The sequence below is a fragment of the Melospiza melodia genome, chromosome 11 (genome assembly GCF_035770615.1).
Source record: "Melospiza melodia melodia isolate bMelMel2 chromosome 11, bMelMel2.pri, whole genome shotgun sequence".
In the NCBI taxonomy this organism is placed as follows: Eukaryota; Metazoa; Chordata; class Aves; order Passeriformes; family Passerellidae; genus Melospiza; species Melospiza melodia.
Window position 1 is genome coordinate 1,590,343 of NC_086204.1, and position 23,566 is coordinate 1,613,908.

General features: G+C 43.9%; 1 protein-coding gene across 4 annotated transcripts in view; it reads right to left on the reverse strand.

Annotated features, from left to right (window-relative positions):
• The window catches only part of KIFAP3 (kinesin associated protein 3), a 67,576-nt gene continuing 44,010 nt past the window's right edge, over positions 1–23,566 (reverse strand). For 2 of the 4 annotated variants that reach the window (XM_063165243.1, XM_063165242.1), the window contains exons 19-20: positions 20,823–20,922; positions 1–1,325 (exon numbers count right to left, since the gene is read on the reverse strand). In XM_063165243.1, coding sequence (XP_063021313.1) covers positions 1,217–1,325; positions 20,823–20,922 — 209 coding nt within the window. In that variant the 3' untranslated portion in view covers positions 1–1,216. Of the gene's footprint in view, positions 1,326–19,608; positions 19,635–20,035; positions 20,088–20,822; positions 20,923–23,566 lie in introns of those variants that run through there. The other 2 variants (XM_063165245.1, XM_063165244.1) reach the window with 2 other exon arrangements.

Genomic DNA, 23,566 nt, shown 5'->3' on the forward strand with positions numbered 1-23,566 from the left:
CAGGGTTTCAAAACAATTTTTATTTCAAAGGTATTTTTGAAGTATAAGACTAAGAGTTTGTCAGATTCCCCAAACAATCCCATGCCTTTGAAGATCACCTTCCCAGCACAGACCCCAGTTTTATGGAATTACTAGTGACTGGTTTTGTAGGATCAGCCCCTGATGAAAGTCAACTTTCTGTTTAAGCCAAAAAGGAGAGAGGAAGAAGGAGAAAAACAAATCTGCAAATCAACAGGCATTAACAAAAGAAAAAGGATGAGGTAGAGGTAACTTTTCTTTTAAAAAGTGAAAATCTGAATTGCTGCCTTGGTAGCTGTGGCAGAGGGGGCATTATCGTCCCTTTCTGCTGTCTGTTACAGTGGGCATGCACAGCTGAAGAACAGCTTCAGCCTGAATTCTGTTTGCAGGTTGTTTCAAAGCATGACACAAAACAATCACCACACTGGGAGTGCAGCATGAAGGGGTCCTGGCCTGATTCTGCTTAAAGCCCAGAAACCAGCAGGACAGGATGGATTTGTGTTTCCAGATAGAACAGCTGGGGTAAAGGCTCTGCTCTGGATTCTGAACCAAGGTACAATGTTTCTTGCTCTTGCTGGCCCTCAGGATGGATGTGGCTGTATTCTCTCAGCCCACAGAGCTCTGTTTAAACACTAGGGTAAGTAAAGATGTTCTCTTGGGTAGTTTCTAATTTTAAGTGTTTTCAAGCATTTTAAATGGACTGTAAATGTCTGAAGCTCCAGGGGAGTGAACCTGTGCCATCTTTCCATTATTAAAGTGGTGACCAGGACTGGACTTTGATCCAAACTATGTGTCAGGGCAGTGCCAGGAGATGCTGGGGCTCAGTGCTGTTCTGAGAGGGAAACAGTCCATGTTAAACACGCTGCACATGGAGCACTCTTCTTAAGTGCCTTGTAAAACCCACAAAACATCTCTTAGAAACAACATTCACCACTGCTGACCACACAGGTTTTTCTATTTAATAGAAATTAAATTAGTAGCTTAATATACATAAAGTGACACTTTCCAGTCCGGCAGTTTCCAATTCCCGCTTTCAAGTCGCAGTCACCGTACAAAAACAACAACAACAAAAGCAACCCAAGGCTAAACACTGTCACAAACACACAGAGCCAGGAAGGCTAAGTGGAGCTACACATGGCAAAGGATACAGGTGCTGGAGGCTGGGGTGCAGCCGTGCAGGAGCAGCAGGGCCTGGCCCTCACCGTGCCCCGTAGCCGTACACGAAGGGCTCCTCTGGCCGGTAGCCGTAGGCGGTCGTGGGGCGCCCGGGACCCGCCGTGCTCGGGGCAAAGCCATCCACTGCAAGGCTGCAGAAATGAGAGAGAGAGAAACTGCACAGCTCTGTGTGCCGTGGGAGGAACAGCAGTGCTGCTAGCTGCAGGTGCTGCTGGTGCCCGTTTGGGCTTGCCTAAAATAGAGGTCACACAAAAGAAACAGCAGTTCTATTTATTGAAGGGCTTTCAGGTGCATTTAGGACACACCAAGTCCCCCAGAGGCTACACCCAAAAATGGACCACGGATCACAGATTTTCACACTTCTATAAGTTTAATTCCCAATATGGAAATGGACCAATCTTCCAATTACAGCTTCAGCTAATGGAGTCATTTACCTCAAGTTTGCTCCCCCCCAACTCACTTTTGTTTCCATTTCTCAGGGCCTGAGGCAGTGAGGCATCCTTGATTGCCAGGCCTGGAGAGGAATTGTGTCTGACCAAAATGTGAAGCCAGTAGCCAGCACTGTATATGGAGATAGAGCTATACACTAAAGAACTGCAGGATTGCAAATATATGAAAAATATACCAGCTAAAATCCTAAGGCATGATGGTTTTGTGAGGAAACTTTGCCAGCTGTGTTCCCCTTCTGGACACCATTTCCCTGGTGGGAAATGAAATGCTGTGGAGACATCAGTGCAACTCCAGTCAGGGAAAGGCTTTCAGGTCCAAGAGGAATCCCAGGAGAGACCAAAGTCTTCTCTTCCCTCCTTTCACAGCTTTACTGGCCAAGCACTTTCTTCCATGACTCAGTGTCTCCCTGTGTACATTACAGTTACCATGTCCTTCAGGCTCTGGCAAAACCTGCTGTAACCCTGCCCTGCACACACATCTGAGGAGTCTCTTTCCCTGCCTTCAGTCCATTTCTGAGGTGCATGGAGAACACCAGCTAGAAGAGAGAATATCTGGTGAAAGATGGTGCTTCTGGTGGGATACAAGAGTGGCAGCCAAATGGCAGAAGGAATTAAACACATACTGAAAAGCTATGTACTAATGAGACAGAGTAATTATTTTCTCATGTAAAACAGCATTTTTTACACCTAAAAAGTCCCACAACAATGAGTTAGATACTAAAACACAAGAACTGCATAGGGAAAAGTGGCACATATTTCATGCTCAACAATAACTCATGCAGGAGGTAGAGGAAAAATGAGGATTGCCAAAGACACTGGATTGCTGCCTACTCATAGCTATGTCACTTCTTAGCTTCCCCTTCAGTAGGGGACAAATGGAAAAGGATCCTGATTTATTGTCTGACTAAAGATGCATTGAGAGGAGCCGAACTTCCCCTCTGAAGACTGTCAAAACACAAAGAAGCAAAGTGCTTTAGGAGTGGGGAAAGCTGAACCTCATTACTGCCAATTATCCATATGGAACATGGGTTATGCAAGAGCCAAGGCTGGGAAAGAATGACCCCTGCAGAAGATGTACAATGGGTGGGCCCCAGGCCCTGGCTCTGCAAGAAGCTGGCACAGCTCAACTGGTTGGGCTGAAAGGGCTCAGCTGCATGGGGGGGACCATGTCCCTCTCTGTCCTCACAAAGGCACTTTCCTTGGATTGTGTCTCAGTGAGGCCCTAGAAAAGGATCCCTCGTGCCTGGTTTCTCAGAAAATGAGTTCACTCATGGGATATCCTGATAGTCAGGTGAAGGTGGAAGGTCTGAGGCTGAGATTTGTCCTCTGAGATAGAAGGGACACAATCAACAGCCAAGCTACAGAGAAAAAAATAAATCACGGTTTTACTTGATATACCTTGAGAAATGCTGTGAGCTGAAAGTGCTTTTCATTTCCAGTGTATCTGAAGTGGCAGCACCCATCTCCTCAGCCCTGCACAGAGCCCTCAGCCCCACCCTGCAGGCTGAGCAGCCCTTCAGCACAGCAGAGAGCAGCAGAGGGGCCCTGGTGGATCGTGCAGTGGTGCACAGCTCTGTGAATGCATTCCTCTCACCACCCATTCCTGCCTGTACCCACTCCAAAGCCCTCTTACCCTTTTCCAAGCCCATTAGGAAATGAGCTGGTGACCTCTGAGGCACCTTCCCCAGATGCCTCCTTTGTACCTGGCAAACAACAGCTTTCTCATTATCAGCCCTGAAGCTTTGAAAGACTCCTTAAAGAGAGGATTAAGAGAAATCCGGTTACTTTGTGTTTATCTCTCATCTCCAGAAACCCCAAACCCAGCAGTCACCTCAGCCAGCCCCTGCCTCTCCTGTGTCACTGCTTTCAGTGTGCAAAGGCACAGACAGACAGACAGACAGACCTCACCCAGGCTGCCCTGGGCTGCAGAGTCTCCATATCAGGCCCAAAACTCTTGTGAACAACCCAACCAGGACAAGCATGAAGCTGACCAGTTTGTTTGGCACTTCAGAAAACAAACCATTTAACAAACTTCTATAAACCAATGCCAATCCTTCAGGGTTACTGTCAGTGCCATGAGTTAATGTACTAGAGGGAGGCATAGTGGGAATTGGGACTGCAGGCTCTGGTTCTGCTGTGCTCCTACAAATTCCCAGTGACACCAGAGATGTTACACTGCAGAGAAGCAGGACCCTTAAAGGCTACCTTTAAACTGAGGAATTTCATTGTTTGATCCTTAAAATATCTACAGCTGATTTATAATGAAGAGCGATTTTAACAGAAAATGCTTTTCTGGGTTTATCTTTCCATGATGTTTTCTGTGAGTGTAACAAGGTTAGCTGTGGATAAGTTTTTATTACAAGTGTGGTAGAATAGGGCCTATTTGCATTCCTGCAAAGCTCATTGTGGAATGATGCTCAGGTGAGTGAGGAGGCTGTGGCTGCCCAGGGCTTGCAGCAGCCATACCCAGGCTCACAGCAGTGCCACCCTCAGGTTTCCTGTGGCAAAGGGACACATCAAAAGCAGGAGCCTGGAACCTGTCCCGAGCTCCTTTGTACCCCAAGCTGAACCACCACGGGCTTGGGGGCGAGGTGCAATAACGCCCTGAGCCACGCGGTGGCAATGGGCCTCCATCCCTGCAGGCTGAGCTCTTCCAGCCACTTCTAGCTCGGTAATCCCCACTCAAAGAGCTTCTAAATGTATTTAAACTGATAACGAGAACAGGGAAAATATGGTTTCAATCACATTCTCAACAAATCAGGTTTTTAATATTTTTTTTATAAATGTGTAAGTAATTAGGTAAAGATCCCGAGAGTTTAAACTTTGAGGAGTATCAGTTATTTCCAAATGGTTCAGACATATGTTAGTGTCCTGAAGAAAACTGGAAGAGATGGATCAGCTGATAACTGCTTTGGACAGTCAGAAAAAAAAACCCTCAAAAAACCAGAAACAACCACAGAAAATCACATTAAAACACCTTGATCAAATCACTACTCCCTCCTATCGAAATATTTCCCTGAAGTAAATGAAGTCTTGACCATGCTTGAAAAGAACTGGCTTCGTTTTGCACATTAGTGCTCTTGAAGCATAGCAGCTTTGCCTGCTGGATTGTTTGCACTGGCAGCCTGCAGCAGGGAGCTGTGGGAGCTGAAGGGAAGGGTCCTGAGCCCAGGAGGTGACACAGGGTGGGACAAGCACAGAGCCAACACGGGCCTGCAGAGAGAGCCTGGCTCGCTCCCGAGGCTGCCCGGCCAAGGGCACAACCCACCGAGGTGAGGATGGATTTAAAAACAAGTCCTGATGAATCCCTGCCCCCTCTGCCAACAGCACAAGGGGAGAGCCAGCAGAGATGGCAGCTCTGTGGCTGTAAACACTTGCTGGATAACGACTGGCCTGAGATCACGATCTGTGCCATGTGTGCTCAGATTTATACCAGCAATCAACCTCAAGACCTGCTCCTAGGAAAAACATTGTTGGTTTATGCTACAGCATCCACCAGGAAATTCAGTGCAAGAACCAAGCCTGTCTCTCATAATAATGATATTTTGACTCAGTCCTCACAAGGATGATTATTCTTGCTGGGATGCTAATATAGTGGTAGAGTTTATGCAGGAGAGGAAAGTCACCAAGAAAGGGACACATAATTGTCCATTGGGGCAACAATACTCATGCCTGAGTTGGTATTTTTCCTCCCAGTGCTCACTGCTATGTATCTGGGCAGGCAGAAGTGCATGCAGCCCTGCAGCTGTGGGGTGGTTTGGATGGCAGAGCAGCAGAGCAGGCTCAGCTGCAGCTCAGGCTGCAGGCACTGCAGGCAGCCCTGGCTCTCAGCACAGCCCTGCTCTTGTGCAGAGCTCAGCCCCACGCCTGGGGCTCACAGAGTTAAACAGTGAACAGCCCAGCTAATTACTGTGTACTGCTAACCTCAGTTGCTGGTTCATTTTGAGATCCTTTAAAATATGAACTGTGTATTTTACCCCTATGCACTCTCTTAATGATTTGTTTTTTTTAGACTGAAATCACTTCCAGCCATCAGTTATACTCGAGGTCTCTACACATGCACTTCTCCAAGCACAAATATTTCTTTTTCCTATTGGTCTGCCAGCCCCTGTCAGAGCAAATTTCACTTTAAACTAAATGCTGTGATACTTAAAACCTCTTGGATTACTCAGGCTGCTAGTGTGATCTATGACCTTCCCCAAATGACAGCTGAACTTTCCAATTTGCTTGTACTGCTAGGGAACTGAGGAACACATGCTGAAGAGGAAAACGTTCCTGATGTGCATGAGTGAGGAGAGATTTCTGAACAGCCCTGCTTATTGATGCTTCAGAGCATCCAAATTCATATACCCATGTAGGATGTTAGGTGCCCTGACAGCATTCAAGGTGTAAAGAGCAGTTGTGTCCTGTCTCCCAGCAGGAAATGGCAGCCAGCATGCTGCTGCATCCACAGAACCCTTCTGAACTAGGCAGAATTCATGGATGTGTGCAAGGCTCAGCAGGCTCCCACAGGGAGCACTCCATGGGGAATCCTCTGCTGGGGTTTCCTTCCAAGTGTCTGTGCTCCTCCCCAGGGCAGGGTATCAGGAGAGCTGGGTAATTAACAGCTGAGTAATTAACACCAGGGTGCAGAGTGACCATGGCACTGCACACCTCCACCCTGTCCACACCAGTGCTCACACTGGGAGCAGTGCTGCTGCTGACAGGGGGAGCTCAAACCACAGCCTAATTCCCAGGTACTAATTCCTCAGAAAGAAAAGTCCAGCATCACTGGGGAGATTCTTGGTCAAAAGTAAACACCTGAAATCCAGCTGAAAGCCCCCAGTAGGATACATGGATTTGGAGTGGTCCCAGCAGGAAGAACTGCCTGGGAAGCAGGTCTGAAGCAGTTTGGCACACACTGTACCAGACTGTCACTGCCTGTGTGACAGTGGCTCTGGAAAAGCCTTTGAGGGTGAAATATCAGTTTAGGAGCTCACACTTTAGGGACACAATTTTATTTGTTTCTGCCCAAAATTAAGGCATCCTGCAATCACTGCTCCCTGAAAATGAACTGCAAGCTAAACACAGAGTGCTTCCACCAGAGCCAAGATTTCATCCCTAATTTTTTCATTCTAAACTGCTTCTAAAACCCTGTCAGTCCTCCCTCCTTACTCTGCATCAACAAGCCCTCATGTCTCAGAGGCTCTCAGCTACTCAGTGGGGATACAAGATATATAAGCTGATTAAAAATAAAACCTATTTTTTTAAAATCTATATATTTTTAATTATGTAGATGCTCAGACCAGCCAAACACTACCTGCAACTCTCAGCTCAACAGCAGCCCTACCAATAATCCCAGTGAAGGACTCACCCCCAAAGCTCTCCAATGCTCTAGTGAGCTGCCAGGAGGTTTCCATGCAGGTGCAAACAGGCAGCCTCTGCTGACACATGTGGCACCTCTGATCACACCTGCAGCTCTCCAAAACTCCTCTTGAGGATCAGAGAAAGGGGTTAGAACCAGAGGAGTTCTGAGCATCTTTCAGAAGCCTGGTATCAGTACAGTTCACAGCAGTCCCACTGTTTCCTCTGTACCTTCTCCATCTATACCCTGGCTATTATTGTTCCTAAAAATCAGTTTTCACTCCCAAGCCATCCCCACCTCAGAATTTCAGCAGCACATCACTGAAGTCCTACATTTTCTGTTCCAGGAACCCACTGATGCATGACAGCACAGTTCCCATCCCATTCCCTTATAAACTCTGATGCCACGAACCCCTGTATTGCACAATGCTGGATTGATTCCTGTGTGTAGCAGACAAAACAAATCATGTTCTGATGAGCACTGGGGCTGTGCTTCCCCTCAGGAGGTGCCAGAGCCATGGGAGTGGCACAGCAGTCTCTAATCTCCAGACAAGCACAGCATTATAACCTGTACAAATGAGGTGCAGCTCACTGATCAGAACTCTTGCCAACAACACACAAGTTTGCCAGCAGCAAAGGCTGTGTTTTTTCCCTCATCTCAGTGTTTTTGTTTGTTCCTGAAGTGTTGATGAGAGCTGGTGTGAGACAAGGACTGCAGGGCAATCACAAAGGGGATGCTCAGCCCCATCAGCAGAATGGCTGGTGAATGCTGCAGCTCCCTCCCTCCCTTCCTCCCTCTCTCCTGAGGTTTCCTCTGCATGGAGAGGCAGGGGGAGCTGGGGCACCCAGCCCTGACCCAGTGCACAAGCAGGGATTAAGGCACTGTGTGCAGGTGGGAAATGGTTTGGAATCCCCCAGAACACACACAGACTCCAGCTTCCAAAGCTGCCTGCAGGTCTGACACATTCAGCCAACCCTCTGCAGGTACCAAGAACCTTCACAAGTGAGCCAAGGCTCAGAGCTCCTGAAGCCATGGACTCTGTGGCCTTTCTGCTGTCATTCCCTGGCAGCTGAGTGCTGGGTGGGACCCCATTCTGCCAACAGCAGCCATGGCAGGTGAAGGGCATCACAAAGGGACACAGGCCTGTTCCTTCTGCCCTTGCTTTAAATCCAGGGATTGAGATGATGATCCCATTTCCTCCTACAAGCCAGTTAATTCTGGTTTCCCTTCACTGACCATAAATTTTCTGTCCTTCAGAGCAAGAGCACAGACCATGGGTTATGGAGAAACTCCATACAACTGAGAAGCCTGAGGAAAAAACAATGTTTCTTTATATAATGTCTTGTAACTGTAGATTGCCCCACTGCTGGTAATGACGTTAAACTATAAACCACAAATCTCCTAAATTCTGCCTCTCATGACCCCAAGTTGTTCTCCCCTATCTGTGAAGCTTTTTGTTTTCATGCTTTTTATTCTTCAAGCTCAAATGGGAGGGGAGTTTTGTGGCAGTGTCTGTGACTGTGCCCACTGCATCAATCACCCAAGTCCATCTCTACATTAGCATTAATATCCCTTAAACAGTAATATTGTACCTGCTCATAAGACAGAAAATATCCAAATGAACCTGTGCAATAATACTTTAGCTCCCTCATGCATCATAAGACAGCTTTTATGGATATGATCATGTCTCTCCTTCCATGTGATCCAGCTTTCTTCAGTCTGCTTAATGACTTCAAGTTTCCAATTGCTTCTGGACTCGTTGCCCAGTTGTATCTCAGCACAATACTGCTGTTTCTGCCATTTAATTACAAACAAATGGAAAGCTGACAATGGTGGAGAAATGAGCAGTGTCTTCTGTGTCAGGCTCCAGCTATGCACCAAGCAATAACCACGCCAAAATTCACTGGGGGGAGGCAGCATTAAAAAAAATTATTTCCCAACTGAATAGTAAGAAAGCACTGAACCAAAACCAAATGACCTTGCTTAGCCAAATTCAGTGTGAGCCTTGCTTGAAAGCTGTAGCTGCTGCCATCCCTGCTCTGCAAACACAGCCTGGGATTTGGCCTCAGTTTCTTGCTCTGTCAGTTACCTGCTGTGTGATCCTGGACAAGCTGCTCCTTTTCTCCGTGACCTCAGTTTCCCACTGGAGTATTGGAAGAGAAAACACCCCAGACATTAAAGACAGCCAAATGACAAACTAGAGTAATGAGAAGACTCAAGTTAGACTGACACAGACAGAAAAGGCTTTAGTAAGAAAGATTATCTGTGCTCTGCTAGAAAAGCAACCAATCCCCAGCAGAGCTGGGGGGCAGAACAGCAGCTCAAAGGCTGCAGTTGTGTCCTGCAGCCAGGTTGCTCCTGTGAAGGGCAGCAGGAGAGCTCCTGCAGCAATCCTGCAGCCAGGCTCACAGCTCTGCCACACAGACAGGGAATTGCTCAGCCATTCTCTACAGGATTTCTTAAAAGGTCAAGTGCACAGACAGAGCTGGAACGGAAATCAAGAGCTCTGGTTTTCCATTCCAAGCATGACAGAAACATCTCCTGTCCTCTTGGCTCAACAACTGTCCAAACCCACTGATTAGATACATCCATTTCTTAAGAATTAATTAAGAACTAAATCAAATAAAAAAGCCCCAAGGAACAGGCAGTAAAAAGCAAGATGTCCTTTCCTCCCCCTCTCTGCTTGCACAGTCCAAAGTGTCAACTCCATAAACTGAAGAGAATATTGCCTTAATCTGAACTAGGGCTAGGCCTGGCTTGGGGAGCTTTCACACCTCTCTTTCAATTGCCTCCAGCAAGCTCAGTGCCAGGCTGGGGACAGAAAGCTTCAGGAAAATGCCTGAGCAGAATAAGATGAAGGTTCACAGAGATGACTGGTGTTACTGCCCACATCAGGATCTGCTCCAGCTTCCACCAGCCTTCCCATTTCCACACATGAACTGTTCCTTGCTTCCTTGCAGAGCAGCTCACTGAAAATGACCTCAGAGACAAGCAGCTGAAGCAAAAATGCAGCTTTTTGGTGGAGAATTTTCCCTTTAAATGTTTATACAAACTCCTCGAGCCCAAGCACAGCCACTCAGTTCTGTCCACGAACACAAATGGTGACAGAAGTTCCCTGTTGTGCACCAAAGCAAGGCCACAGGGCACTGGTGACACCGAGCTGTCTGCAGGGCAGCCCAGTGGGGATGAGGATCCAGATGCTGGAGGGAAGGAGGGAGGGAGAGTCAAGAAATCTGTTCTGCTCTGCCTTCCAGCTGCAGCCAATAAAAGCTTTCAAAGCCTTTCTGAAAGTGAACATTGCTGGGGGATTTGCAGCGCTCGCTCCAGCACTCACAGCAAATGCAGTTGCAGTGTTACTACTGATGAAGAAACTTTCAATATTATTTTACCACCACAGAGGATTGTCCTGATTTCAAGCACTTTTATATATATCAGCACAGGGCCCTAGTGAAATCTTGTTGAGGTCTATCCCAATCAGCAAAGATTTTAGTGAAAATCAAGAAGAAAATAAATCTCAGTGTCTCTCACTAATTTTCTTTTTCCTTAGGAATAACATTGGATATACCAGGAAACAAGGCAGATACAAATACAAGGAATGTGTTCTTGGAGATCTATATCTTGGAGTAGCATTATTATATATAAAAAACTCAAAAAAATTAAAAATCAAATGTCTCCAGACCAAAAAGGTTGATCAGGGAGTACTGGAAAAAAAATTTTAAAAGCTCAAAATCCCAAAGGCAAATAAAATTTGTAGGCCCATTTATTATTTTTTTCAAATCTCAGAGTTAAAAACCTATCATCTTGGTTTTCCAGAGGGAAAAGGGTGGGTCAGTCTTTGGAGTTGGATGGTTGAGACTGATAAACACAGAATCAGAATAAAATTTTAGAATCAAAACAATTCTAAGTATTTGGCAAAGAAATTAATTTGATATATTAATTTTTATGCTAGAGACTTGCTCAGAGCACATGTTCAGTTCAGATAATAACCACAAGAAATATCCCACTGATATATGGGCCTTTTTAAAACTCCTCATTTTAAGTTTAATTTTGAATCCTGTGAGCATGCTTAAACCCAGCACACAAAACACCCCTCACTTTATTACAGTTTTAAATCTTTCTTCCAGATCTGGCCTTGCAACCACTTGTCTTGATAAAATAGGTCACTTGAAAAAGGAAAGCTCAATAAAATGAATTACAAAACCAACAAGATTAAACTGATTGTGCTGTTTTTGTACAGTGCAGCCGAATTCTGCAAATATGCTGCTGGCTGTGGTTTGGCATTTAACAGCATGTGATCAGTGAGAAGGAGGAAATTTTATTCTCATTAACTGTTGCAGATTTACTGCAGTGAAAAAGGGCTATGTAACCTGAGAAGTGACAGAATGGAAAGATCAAAGCAGCAGTCTGGAAACTAAATAAACCTTCTGGCTACTTCCTGCAAGGAAAATTCACTCTGGCAATGTAAAACAGAGTCCAGTTAAAAACTACTCTCAGTTTTATGAGCTGTCACAGCAGCTTGAGTGGTTTGGACCAGTCAAGTTTAGAACATTATATTTCCTTGTTTTTGTCTCAGATACTTCTGTAAGCAGTTTTATAGTTTCTTTTTCTTTTTTTTTTTTATTTTTAAAGAGAAAAATAAAATTCTTTTCTTTTGGTTGAAATCAAGAAGGTCACAACTAAACTCATTAAAAACAAGCAGGTCTTCATTTGCACATTCCATTCCCCTTTACTGCATTTTAATATTTTACTTTGAGATTTATAAGCAATGTACATTTGCTTTAATAACTCTTCCTCATTCTGTTCACTTATTGTTTAATATAAGTGCAAATCAGTTTACAGAGCCCAGCTGGCTTGTAAGCAGGGAGCCAGTCTATTCCTAGTAGCACATCTGGAGGGACTGAGCAGCAGACAGAACGTGGGAATTAATTAATGTTACATTTCAGAAGAGACAGGCCCAGGTTTGGGGGATTTTTTGGTAAAACATTCCAAAGGACTTGAGCTCACTGCTACAGCATTTGGGTATTCTTTTAAAATTCTTAATAGCCACCTAAACTATGATGGTTAAATGAGGCCAACTGCAGGTGGAATATAATAAAATTAAAAGCAACTAAAAAAATGTAAAAAAAAAAAGTGACTGCAAGTAAAAGAGGCCCAAGTATCCTGTATTCCAAAAGAGCTGAAGTGCTTTAAAACCTCAATACTTATTCTCTCCCCAAACAGCATCTGCAACTTGCTGAAAAAACTCTGCTATTTTAACACTGTTAAAATATTCCCCAGCAAGCTATTTCATCTCTCCCATACTGCTGCAATTGTTGGAGCAATTAAACCTCTCTTACAGTAAATGAAACAAGGGCAACCTGATCCTTGCCAGCTCCAGACCACACACCTTGGTGAGATGGTGTGGTCTGGTCACTGTGGGAGGAATCAGGAGAGCCCTGCCCTGCTCCATCCCTGGCACCTGAATCTCCAGGAGGAACTGCCCTTCTCCTGCTCCAGATGTGGCACCTGACTGTGGAGGAACTGCCCTTCTCCTGCTCCAGATGTGGCACCTGACTGTGGAGGAACTGCCCTTCTCCTGCTCCAGATGTGGCACCTGACTGCAGGAGGAGCTGCCCTTCTCCTGCTCCATCCCTGGCACCTCAATCTCCAGGAGGAACTGCCCTTCTCCTGCTCCATCCCTGGCACCTCAATCTCCAGGAGGAACTGCCCTTCTGCTCCAGATCTGGCACCTGACTCTGCAGGAACTGCCCTTCTCCTGCTCCAGATGTGGCACCTGAACCTCCAGGAGGAACTGCCCTTCTCCTGTCCCATCCCTGACACCTGACTGTGGAGGAACTGCCCTTCTCCTGTCCCATCCCTGGCACCTGAACCTCCAGGAGGAACTGCCCTTCACTGCTCCATCCCTGGTAACTGAACCTCCAGGCGGAACTGCCCTTCTCCTGCTCCATCCCTGGCTCCTGAATCTTCAGGAGGAGCTGCCCTTCTCCTGTCCCATCCCTGGCTCCTGAGTCTTCAGGAGGAACTGCCCTTCTCCCTCCCTTCCCTTCTCCTCCTTTCTCCCTGCCCTTCTCCCTCCCTTCCCTCACCTCCACCTCACCTGTGCTTCCCTGCCCACCTTGGCTGTCAGCTCTCAGGGTCTGTGAGCATTGTCTTTGTGTGGGGGATACATGGAGAGCTCATGGAGAGCTCTCCTCATGCTAAAAACACGGTGACAACAAATGGAACACACAAGTACATTCAAAAGTTGTTCTAGATCAAATATTGGATGTGAATAATATTGTCCTTTTATGGATATTCCTCAATTACAGCCCTAATCTTTCCGTGGTGCAAAAGTTCTCCAAACTGTGGGAAAATCACATTGATGAATTGCCACAGGGTAAAATCTTCATACTCTGGAATAATCAGACTCCTGTCTTCAAAAATGCTCCACTAAGTGCCCACAGCATAACAGCAGAATTTGGTCAGACACTTGTTAGTGACACCTAAACTGGATTATATGATCAGGCTGCAGCACTTCTATAAACAAGGCTTTGAGAAGACAGTGTGAAAAAATAATGAAGTGACAGCTAGCAGGAATATGACCACTACCAAAAAAACCCCAAACCAACCCAGAAAAGGACAGAGAGCTCTAGTTTAGTACTGAGAAATTGCAGCTCTCATTCAAAAGCTCTCAGCAATGAAGCCTTCCTGTTCTGGAAGCACCACTGCCACATGTCAGTGCTGAAGGGGAATAACTACACAGTGAATTTTGGGTCATTTTAGCTACCTGGAGCAGACAAGTGAACTCTTTCAATAAGCTTGTCCCAGACTGTGACCAAAACCCTCCAAAAGGCAGCAGTTCCCACTTCCTTCTCACATTTCTTTAGATGTAAAATCTCAATTCTTGTATGTAGGAATATGTAGCACCTGCAAAGACACTGAGGAACAAAACATCTCTGCCAGGTCCCCAGGAATAGTCAGTGCCTTTAACTTCTATAAAACTAAACATGTAGGCACAGTTAGGGTAACAGAATATGATAAAAAGGTGACTCTGCTGCCACTAACAGATTTTTGTGGGATTAAAAGAAAAATACATGAACCAACCAAAATAAACTCCCTTATTTGTGTCCAGGAACTTCATTGGTTCTGGGCTTTTCTTTAAGGCCTTTTCAAATTCCTTTCAGTGGGATTTACAATTTGCTAATACTGATGTGTGATAAACTAATAAAACCTGCCTGCAAGGTTATAGGCCCAATTTACTAATAAAACCTAATTTAATTCTCCTGGGAAATGCAAATTAAATAGTGTCCAAATGGCAGAAGCAGAGTACAACTCTGCTGAACATATTGCAAAAGCAACTAAGTTGGGTTTTGTTTTTAAAATAAGGTTTAACTATGGAAAAGAAGAAATTCTGCCCAGAGCTGTAAGAAATATCATTATGATAAAATGGTTCAAAGTAGAATCATCTTGTAATAGTAATTTATACACTTTCAGGTTTTCTTTCCATTAATTAAAAGATTTTATACTCACTGTATGTCCACCTCTAAGACAGGGAAGCATCACTGACTGTTCAAATGGGGAGGAGAGAGATGTGAGTACTCTCAGCACAGAGTATGGGAACATTTTTTGTCTAAAGGAGCATGGAATAATTTGTTCTGTCACTGATCCCTGCTGCTGTCTGCTATCAGAGTGGGTTGTCACCCTCAGAGACAGCCTGCAAGATGGTTCTTACCTCCTGAAAGGCTGGAAAGGGAATGTTCCAGCTTCTAAATAAACTGTGCTGAACTTGACTGAAAACAGAGGGTGGATGAGACACACTCCCTGGCAGGGTGACCAGGATCACCAATTCCTTCAGCCCTTTCCTTCAGTAAATCTAATTGAAGATGAGGATCTATATGGAAGATAGCTCTAGATGTCAAAGTAGGATCAAGTTACAGGTACAATAATTTAGAAGTATTTTGATAACCATCACAAAGTGCACATTTGCAGTTCCTGTAGCTGCCCCAGCTGGGAATTCACACCACAGTGCAGCAATCAATGGCAGTGAAAGGCTACAGCTCTGGGTTGTTCCACCATGAAAGCTGCCAGGTTTCCAAGTGAAAAAAGGCCATGGACAGGAGCATTCTTGCCACTCAGTGTGGCCTTGCAGCACATGCAGACATCACACATGCTTAGCTCAGCTCCAGATGAGCCAAGTCCCACTGAGAGTGCTGGAGCACCAGGAGCTGTGGCCAGGTTTCCATCAAGGCCAGACACAAGAGGCTGGCTGTGCAGCCTGGAATTTGCCAAGAGCAGCCACAGCTTCCCTGGGGGAGCACAGAGCAGGGCCTGGCTGCAGGCACTGAGCTGCCAGAACATCCCAGTGACCTGCCATGGCAAAAACAAGACATGCAGGCACAGCTTCAGGCTGTAAATCCAGGCAGAGGAAAGATGTCCCACCAAGGACAGAGACATGCAGTCAGCCCATAAAACTGGCTGTGCCTGACATGCCAAACCTCAGTGCTTCCTGGGAAGAAGCCTCAGTCAGATCTGTGCTGGGAAGAGCTGGGAGTGCACATGAACACTGCTGCTGGGAACAGCACACACAGCAAGGCCTTGTCTCAGGGAAAATGAGCTTGAGCAATGGCAGCTCTGCTGCATTTTACAACAAGGTTAAACGATCCTGTGCTGGTGAAAAACTTCCTCAGGGGAAAAAAAAAAAAAAAAAAAAAAAAAAAAAAAAAAAAAAAAAAAAAAAAGAGTTCTGGCCAGCTCTAGCATTCCTAACTATTAATCTTTTCAAAGCTACAGACTGAGAAGATTTGAGAGCTCTGTTGAGGATATTAACCAAAAATTGGCTTTTGCACTCAGAGTTTGTACCATTACCTGGCTGTAGCTGGGAAAGGTTAAGAAGTTGCCTCTTCCCCAAGGGGCAAGAAAAATACTGTGGCTATCTCTATTATAAGGTATTTAGCCATCACTATTATGTTTGTGTCCTAAGAAAGTAATTAGTCTCCAGAAGGTGATTAAAATTTGATGAATGACCATAGATTCTGGAAGATGTCTTTCAGCTGCTCCTTATCCCCTGCAGCTCAGACACTAAGCTGTCATCACATCAGCCAAAGGTGAGGGATTTTTGTTTGCCACAATCATAAAACTTTCACTCAATATTAAGCCTTATCAGAACCAGAAACCTTGAATTCAGATTTTAATAACAGATGAAAATTTCAAATCTATGCCTAATGCACATCTGCTCCTGAAAGAGAGAAAGATGATTCAAAGCTGGTAATCTAATCATAAAAGTCTTTTCCTAGCCAATTAAAAAAACCTGGATAGAAGCTGTCAAAACAACCTCCTCAGCCACATCTTTTCTGCTGAATGGAAAACATACCTTACAATCTGTCTGCATTATGCTCCAAACCTTTGAGGAAAACAAGAGATGCTGTTTATGGGCTTTATCACTGCTCCTGTGGATGTAACATTCTGAAATAATTCTATTTATAGGCCTCATAGGTAACAGTACAACAGCACTAAGAATATAGTTCATGGATAAGAGCTGTAAACAGAAGCTGCAGAACACACAGGCTAGATCCCCAGAAACAGAGCATTTCCCAGGGTGGCACTATCAGAAAAATGGCAGCTGCACAGGTCTTCACTTTTGTGCTGCTTCTGCTTCATGATGACAAATAACAGAAATAACAATTATCAGGATGGGATATGTCCAGAGCAGCAAGCATGCAAGCAAATCTACAAAGTGAATTCAAGGCTAGACACTTTTACAATTCCCTTCAAAGCTGAATTCAGGGCTAGATACTTTTAACAATTCCCTTCAAAGCTGAATTCAGGGCTAGATACTTTTACAATTCCCTTCAAAGCTGAATTCAGGGCTAGATACTTTCACAATTCCCTTCAAAACTGAATTCAGGGCTAGATACTTTCACAATTCCCTTCAAAGCTGAATTCAGGGCTAGATGCTTTTACAATTCCCTTCAAAGTTGAATTCAGGGCTAGATACTTTTACAATTCCCTTCAAAGCTGAATTCAGGGCTAGATACTTTTAACAATTCCCTTCAAAGCTGAATTCAGGGCTAGACACTTTTACAATTCCCTTCAAAGCTGAATTCAGGGCTAGATGCTTTTACAATTCCCTTCAAAGTTGAATTCAGGGCTAGATACTTTTACAATTCCCTTCAAAGCTGTTCCTTACTTCACAGTGCATGGTGATGTGAGGTGGCACTCTCAACTCCTGAGAGTAACACTACTCCAGGTGTCAAAGGAAAAGATATCCCATGAAGGGAAGGCAGTGTCTTTGAAAAAAAAAGCCTCTTTCCCCAGATCAAGAGATGTTTTTACTGCCAATGCTGCCACTTCACGTTACCCTCCTGAAAATGACCAGGAAGAACAGCCCCAGTGTGGTAACCCAGTGAGTGCAGATGCCTATCCATAATTCAACTATTTTGAATTCCTGTTCTGCTTAACTTCACAAAAGCATCTCCCCACCCTCCCAGGACTGTGCAGCAGCTCTGGGTGTGTGGGTCCAGGGGCTCCTGGGGCAGGGACTCCACCAGAGATGCTGGCGGCATCCCTGCTGCATCACAGGACAGTCAACCACTTCAGCAACTGCACCTTTGGACACAGCTGCTGCTCCAATTGCCCTGAAACTTCCCAAATGAAGCAGCCTGGAATTGCAATGGCAGAGTACCCTGGTTTGAAAAGGAACTGAGTTTTCTGGGTGCCCTGGAGCTCTGCTAGAACAGCATCCCCCAGCCAAGGAAGTTCACAATGGAACTGGAGTAACAATAGGACACATGGCAGGTGGTGGGGGCTGGGTTATCAAACAGAACTTACAGGGAAAATCTTCCAGACAGTTTGAGTTTCACTGTGGTCCTTGACAGCCACTGCTCACAGACACAGTTCTTTGGCTCCAAAAACTGGGGTGGTGATCAGAACACACTCAAGGCCTGGTAATGCACTGAGGGCACCAACACCAGCTCAACACAAACTCAGTTTCTCAGATGTGCAGCCACTAAAAACGTGGGATTTTCTGGCTGCCTTTTCTTTCCTCCTGGAGGCAAGGCAAAGTCCTGATCCATACTCTGAGCACATTGCAAGGACAGGAAACAGCCTCAGAGAAATTAAAGAGGTAACATACCCTCATTCTTTCTCATAGGAATGCAGAAAGAAGAAAGGATTAAATTATTCAAGGCTAAGGAGCAAGAAGTCAGCTCATGGTTGTTACCTACCTCAAAATTCACAGGGTGGTCTTAAGTGGCAAAGAGACTCTCTCTTAAATTGACAAAGAGACTTCAGAACTCACCCCATTGCTTAGCAAAAACTGCTTCTATTACAGAATTGAAAAGCCTAACATAAAAGGCAGACCAGAAGACAGAGGCATAACAAATAAATGTATAATAAATGAAAAAGTATAACAAATTAAAAGACCAAAACCAAGAATCTACTCATAATTAGCAATCTCTCTCTGAACTTCCAAGACATGTTACTATTAACTGACTTGCTAATTGTCTATGAAAACCACAACTCAGCTTTCTTGCTAAAAAAGTTTCCTGAAAACATATTCAAATATTATTAATAGAAAAAAATGAACCATTTTTTATAACAAAAATCTTGATTTATTAAAAGCTGGAACTGGTTAAAAATAAATCCTTGACATAAGGTTCTTGTTAGCTTTAAACTGTAAGCATAAAAATCCCCCAGAATGATGTTTTGCTGTGGCTGAAATGTACACTATATAACACATAAAAAGCGCCTTGACTTGCTGCTATTATTTTTAATTAGGCTCTGTAGCACGTATGGTTTTACCTTCCAACACCAATTCCAGTTGGGAAAAGGGAGCTCCAGACCCATGGGACTGGCAATTCCATGGCTCATGCCTTGGAGCACTAATGCATTTTACATTAGGTCTGAGCATCAGGAAATCCTGGCTGCTGGCGCCAGGCACTTCCAGCCCATAATGATCCACATGTGAGCAGTCAGATTCACCACTCAGCTGCCACTATCTATTCTATCAAACAATTCACTCCTGCTCTGCTACAAATAAGACAGAACATTTGCAGCACTCCACACTGTTTCCAATTAGTCTGTGTGTCTGGACTGCAGATAAGTCCATGGAGCAATCATATTGGAAGAAATCTTCCTAGCAAACAGAAATTCCAATATTTCCAGAGGCCATCAGCAATGGGCCAACCTGCAGAATTTTCTTGCCTTGAAACATGCAAGTAAGGTTGATTTAACTTAATTTAACTAGGCATACACCAGATGTATTTTGCCACTCATGTTAGCTGGAATACAATCAGATTAAAAAGCAGGTTATATTGGAGCTCCCTGATGAGGGACTGCAATTTGAGGCTGACTGATGTGCCTTCACTTTTAACCAAGGACATTGAAGATGGTTTTGTTTCCCAGCTGAAAACTCTCTGTTTTCAGAGTATCTTGACTGGGACTTTCTCTAAATTAACTAAGTAAACTTCTCTAGGAGTCTACAAGCTCTACCCTACACACCTTTCCCCAAAACCTGCAGAGAGCACCCTCCAATGTTCTGGTGAGCAGAGAAATCCATCACCTCGTGGTTGTGTGTCTACTGTGAAGTTAAAAATGGTGAGTGACCCACTGAGACCCCAAGAGCAGCACAGAGCTCACACTTACCTCAGTTTCTCTCCCACCTGCAAGCTCTGCAACCAAGGTTGAACATTTGGAAATGATCAGCACAGGCACCAGCATCCCCTTTCCCAAACACAGCCTCACACTACTCTGAATTTGATGCTTACTGAGTATAAATATTTACTTTTTTCAGAAGATCCATCTCAAATCTTGCTTTTTGTGTTCCCTGAGCATGTTAGTTATTTTAATTTGTCTCTATATTGTTACCACCACTCCAACCCTTACTCAGTGTTCAGCTTTCTGGGGCATCACAGGTAGAATAAACCAACCAAAGTAACTGTTTACCACCCTTGATTAATTACAAGAAGCCAAAGTAAGGGAGGAAAATCTTTTTTGCTTCATCTGTACATACTGTGAATGACTTACATTTTACAAATTTAAGGTGTTAGTGGTGAAAAGAACATTCTTCCTCTGGAAAGAAACAGCTTCAGCCCCAGGGCTGGGCATATCCACATAGCTGGATCCTGTTGAAGCAAATGCTGTGCCTTGACTATCAAGTGTTTGAACTATTTCCTGCTCGTGAGTGCACAGAATTAATGTTTTTATAAAAGGCACTTCCTAAACTCTACAGCGTCAGGATTTATGAAGATTCCATTCTTGGAAATGAGTCTTTTTTATTTTGAACTCATGGGAGAAGTTTATTCAGAAATTCAAACTGGAACAGCTTGCCAACTTTGAGAGGGAGAGGTCTTTGAGCAGAGGGGAAATTCTGAGAAAGATCTCCAAGAATATCAGCAAAAGCTGATGCCTTTTGCCCCTGTTGCCCATTTTCAGGAATCTAGCTGAGAATACCTTGGGAAGGCTTAGGTTAATGGAAAAACACCAAAAACCACCAAACCCACAGCAGCTGAAAGACTTCTTTTAAATTTAGGAATATTGGAAACAAACATCATCTGGATGATCAGCATCTCAAGCCTCTCTCTAGATGTTTCCCAAATACTCTGAGGAGTATTTGAGTAGTTGTCATAACAGGTGGTGTATTCTGTGTTATTATTCTATTCCACAGGTTTGAGAAGCTGTGATGTATTACAACATGTTAGGATGTTAAAACAGACATGTGATTCAGACAACAGACTAGAACTGCTTGTGCAGTGTAAATCATTCCTACTGCTATGGGGGCAACAATTACTGAGCACTACAAATGAAGCCCTAAAAGAAACTTGTTGGATGATAAGAATTCTTCAGTAGGAGCTACTTACTTGGCAGAGAAGGGGTGCTGCCCAACCAGGTCTCCATTCTGCAGCTGGTAATCCCCAAAGATATCAGGACTCACTGCTCCATCAGGGACTATCAGCCCATCTAGAAAACAAAACACAGCCACTTGTCAAGAGAAGGATTGAGGGAAAGTGGCCAAAATCACCTGTCCTGGTTTCTTTTAGCAATTCAAAAGGAATTTAACTTACAATATTTCTGTGAGGAACAAAAATCAACAATAATACTGAAACCCAGCAACTTCAAGTACAAACAAGTCCTTACTGGGACTCCAAGGAGCTTCAGCCCACTGCCCTGAAAAATGCTGTACCTAACAAATATTCTCTTAGCCCTTCTTCCTTAAGACTATAAAAGTTATTTCAAGACAAATCTTGTCTCACCCATCAAAGTAAGCACAGAAAACAAGTAATGAGAAAGGTAAAACATTAATGTGGGCCAGCAGCATAAAAATAAAAAAGCAGCAAAGGTCTTAATTGTGCAGACTCTACACTGCACCACTGTATCTTTTCAAACTTGTGGAGAAAAACAAGAAAGTGACTTCAAACTTATTTCTCTTGCCCATCTTTTAATATCTCAGAGCTCTTCCCAACAAGGGCAGGCTTTTCCTGTGATATCCTCTCAAAAACACAGGTTAAAGATTTTTTGTGCTCCCTTTACATTACAACACTGACATGTGAAGATGCAGACATTTGTAAAGCCAGAAATATTCCTTAAAGGCTTCACAGTCTCTGCCTGCTTTATGAGGAAAAGAAAATCAGGAGCTAACATCTTCCTTCTGTTCCATCAGTGTAAACCCAGAGAGTGTCTTTGAAGTAAAGTCACTGAACTGACCCCAGCTGAATGAGAACCCAGCTTAACTCTTTGCTGCTCCCATTCACAAAACACATTTCTTTTTAATATTAAGGGCACAGTTCTTACTTGGTAATTAGTATTAGGCTCTAATCAGATAAAACAAGCTCTTTCATTTAAACAGCCCCTACATCAGTTTGTCTCCATCACTGTATGAAAACCATTCCAGACCTGAAGTGCAGAAAGCATCCCCATAAAACCAGGGCAGAAACAGGTACACCCAGACTGATACATTAAGAGTTTAAGAGAGGGAACACAGAGATTCCTAATGACTAGGAAGTTACAAATGCCATTCCACTTTAAAGAAAGAGAGATAAGATCCAGGGAGTCACAGGCCACTTAGCTTAACCTCTGTGGTTTCCAAACTACTAAAACTGCCTGCACAGGAAGCAGTGGAAAGTTACTTACAGACACAAGGGCTTAGAGATGATGACTCTGGCATTCAAACAAATCTCCCCGTGCTTTATGAATTTACCTGATGTTTTTTGAAGATAATATAGTGACAAGTGATAAAAGGAATAGAATTGACACATCTAGATTTCTAACAGACATTTGATGAGGTGCTACAGAGATTCATTTAGAAGATAATACCTCATGGGAAAGTGACTGAATGCAAGGCAGCAGATTGCAAATGAAAAATGCCAGCCATGATCAGCCCACATTTTAGCAGCATCAGATTGCTGTACATGGCCATGTTCTAATTGCAGACATGTGTGTACAGTATGTGAAGGAGTATGACTTGACAAGCAGGAGTTCTGGCAGGGATCAATATTCCTGTCTCTCAGCATGTTCAGCAGGACAGGGGTGCCCTGTGACATCACACAAACAGAAAATGTGCAAAGAAGTGAAAGGAAAGTTGAAATAGCCTTTATTAAGGCTTGTGCCAAATTTCTCTAGCTCACCTCCTAGTCTGTATGCTCCACTGAACTGAAATGAGGAGGAGCATGATCACTTTTATACCTGCAGCACTTCAGATCAAAAGCAATCCATGTAAGTAAGTGACTATGCATTTTAAATAGCCAGGCTAGGTTAAGAGAAACTGAAATATGACATATGTCTCTGTATTAATAAAGCAAGCACTACATTTTAACTCTGAGGCTACTGCTACCACTACTTAAAGTGTCTTCAATCAAGAGTGTTAACAGTCAAACCATAACACTCAGAATTATGGCTCACATGAATGTATAGGAAAATGAAAGCACATGGAGAGCATCAGCTGCAGAAAATGTGATTACACAGTTAAAGGACATCTGTTGTTATGTACATTTCAACATAAATTAGGTTATGTACTTTCAGAGCAAGAGAGGCACTGAGCTCAGGAAGGTAACTTCAGAGATTCTACCACATTTTTCATGTAGATTTAAATTCCTGTGCAAGAGAGAGATTGGTCTGTCATGAATTAAGGAACTTATCTTGCCATCAGTGAGCTCAAAAATGATTATGGTCAAGGTGGGACTTGTGCTGTCAGCCATCAGTGTAGATCACTTCTAAAATTATCAAACTGAAATACAAGTATTTCATTTCTGGCTGCACAAAGATTTGTACTTTTGGTGGGTTTGGTTTTTTTCACTAAGTAATGATCTGTCCTTCAGAACCCAAATCTCTGCTCCAATTGGTACCTTAACCTTAACTTTCAAAGGAGTATTATGTCCCTTTTGAGATGCCACATTTCAAAAGTTGAAGTCTAGGAAATTGCAGAAGCACACAATTACTGACATTTGCTGCAATGAACCTGAGAAGTGAACCTACCTTTTGAATATAACCACTCTTGAAAAAGGGCTACCTTTAAAACCAAAAACACATTTCAAACCATCTGCAGAACATATCACCAGAATTCTACCCTTCCTTTCCAGTCAAGTATCAATTCCAGCACAAAAAATCC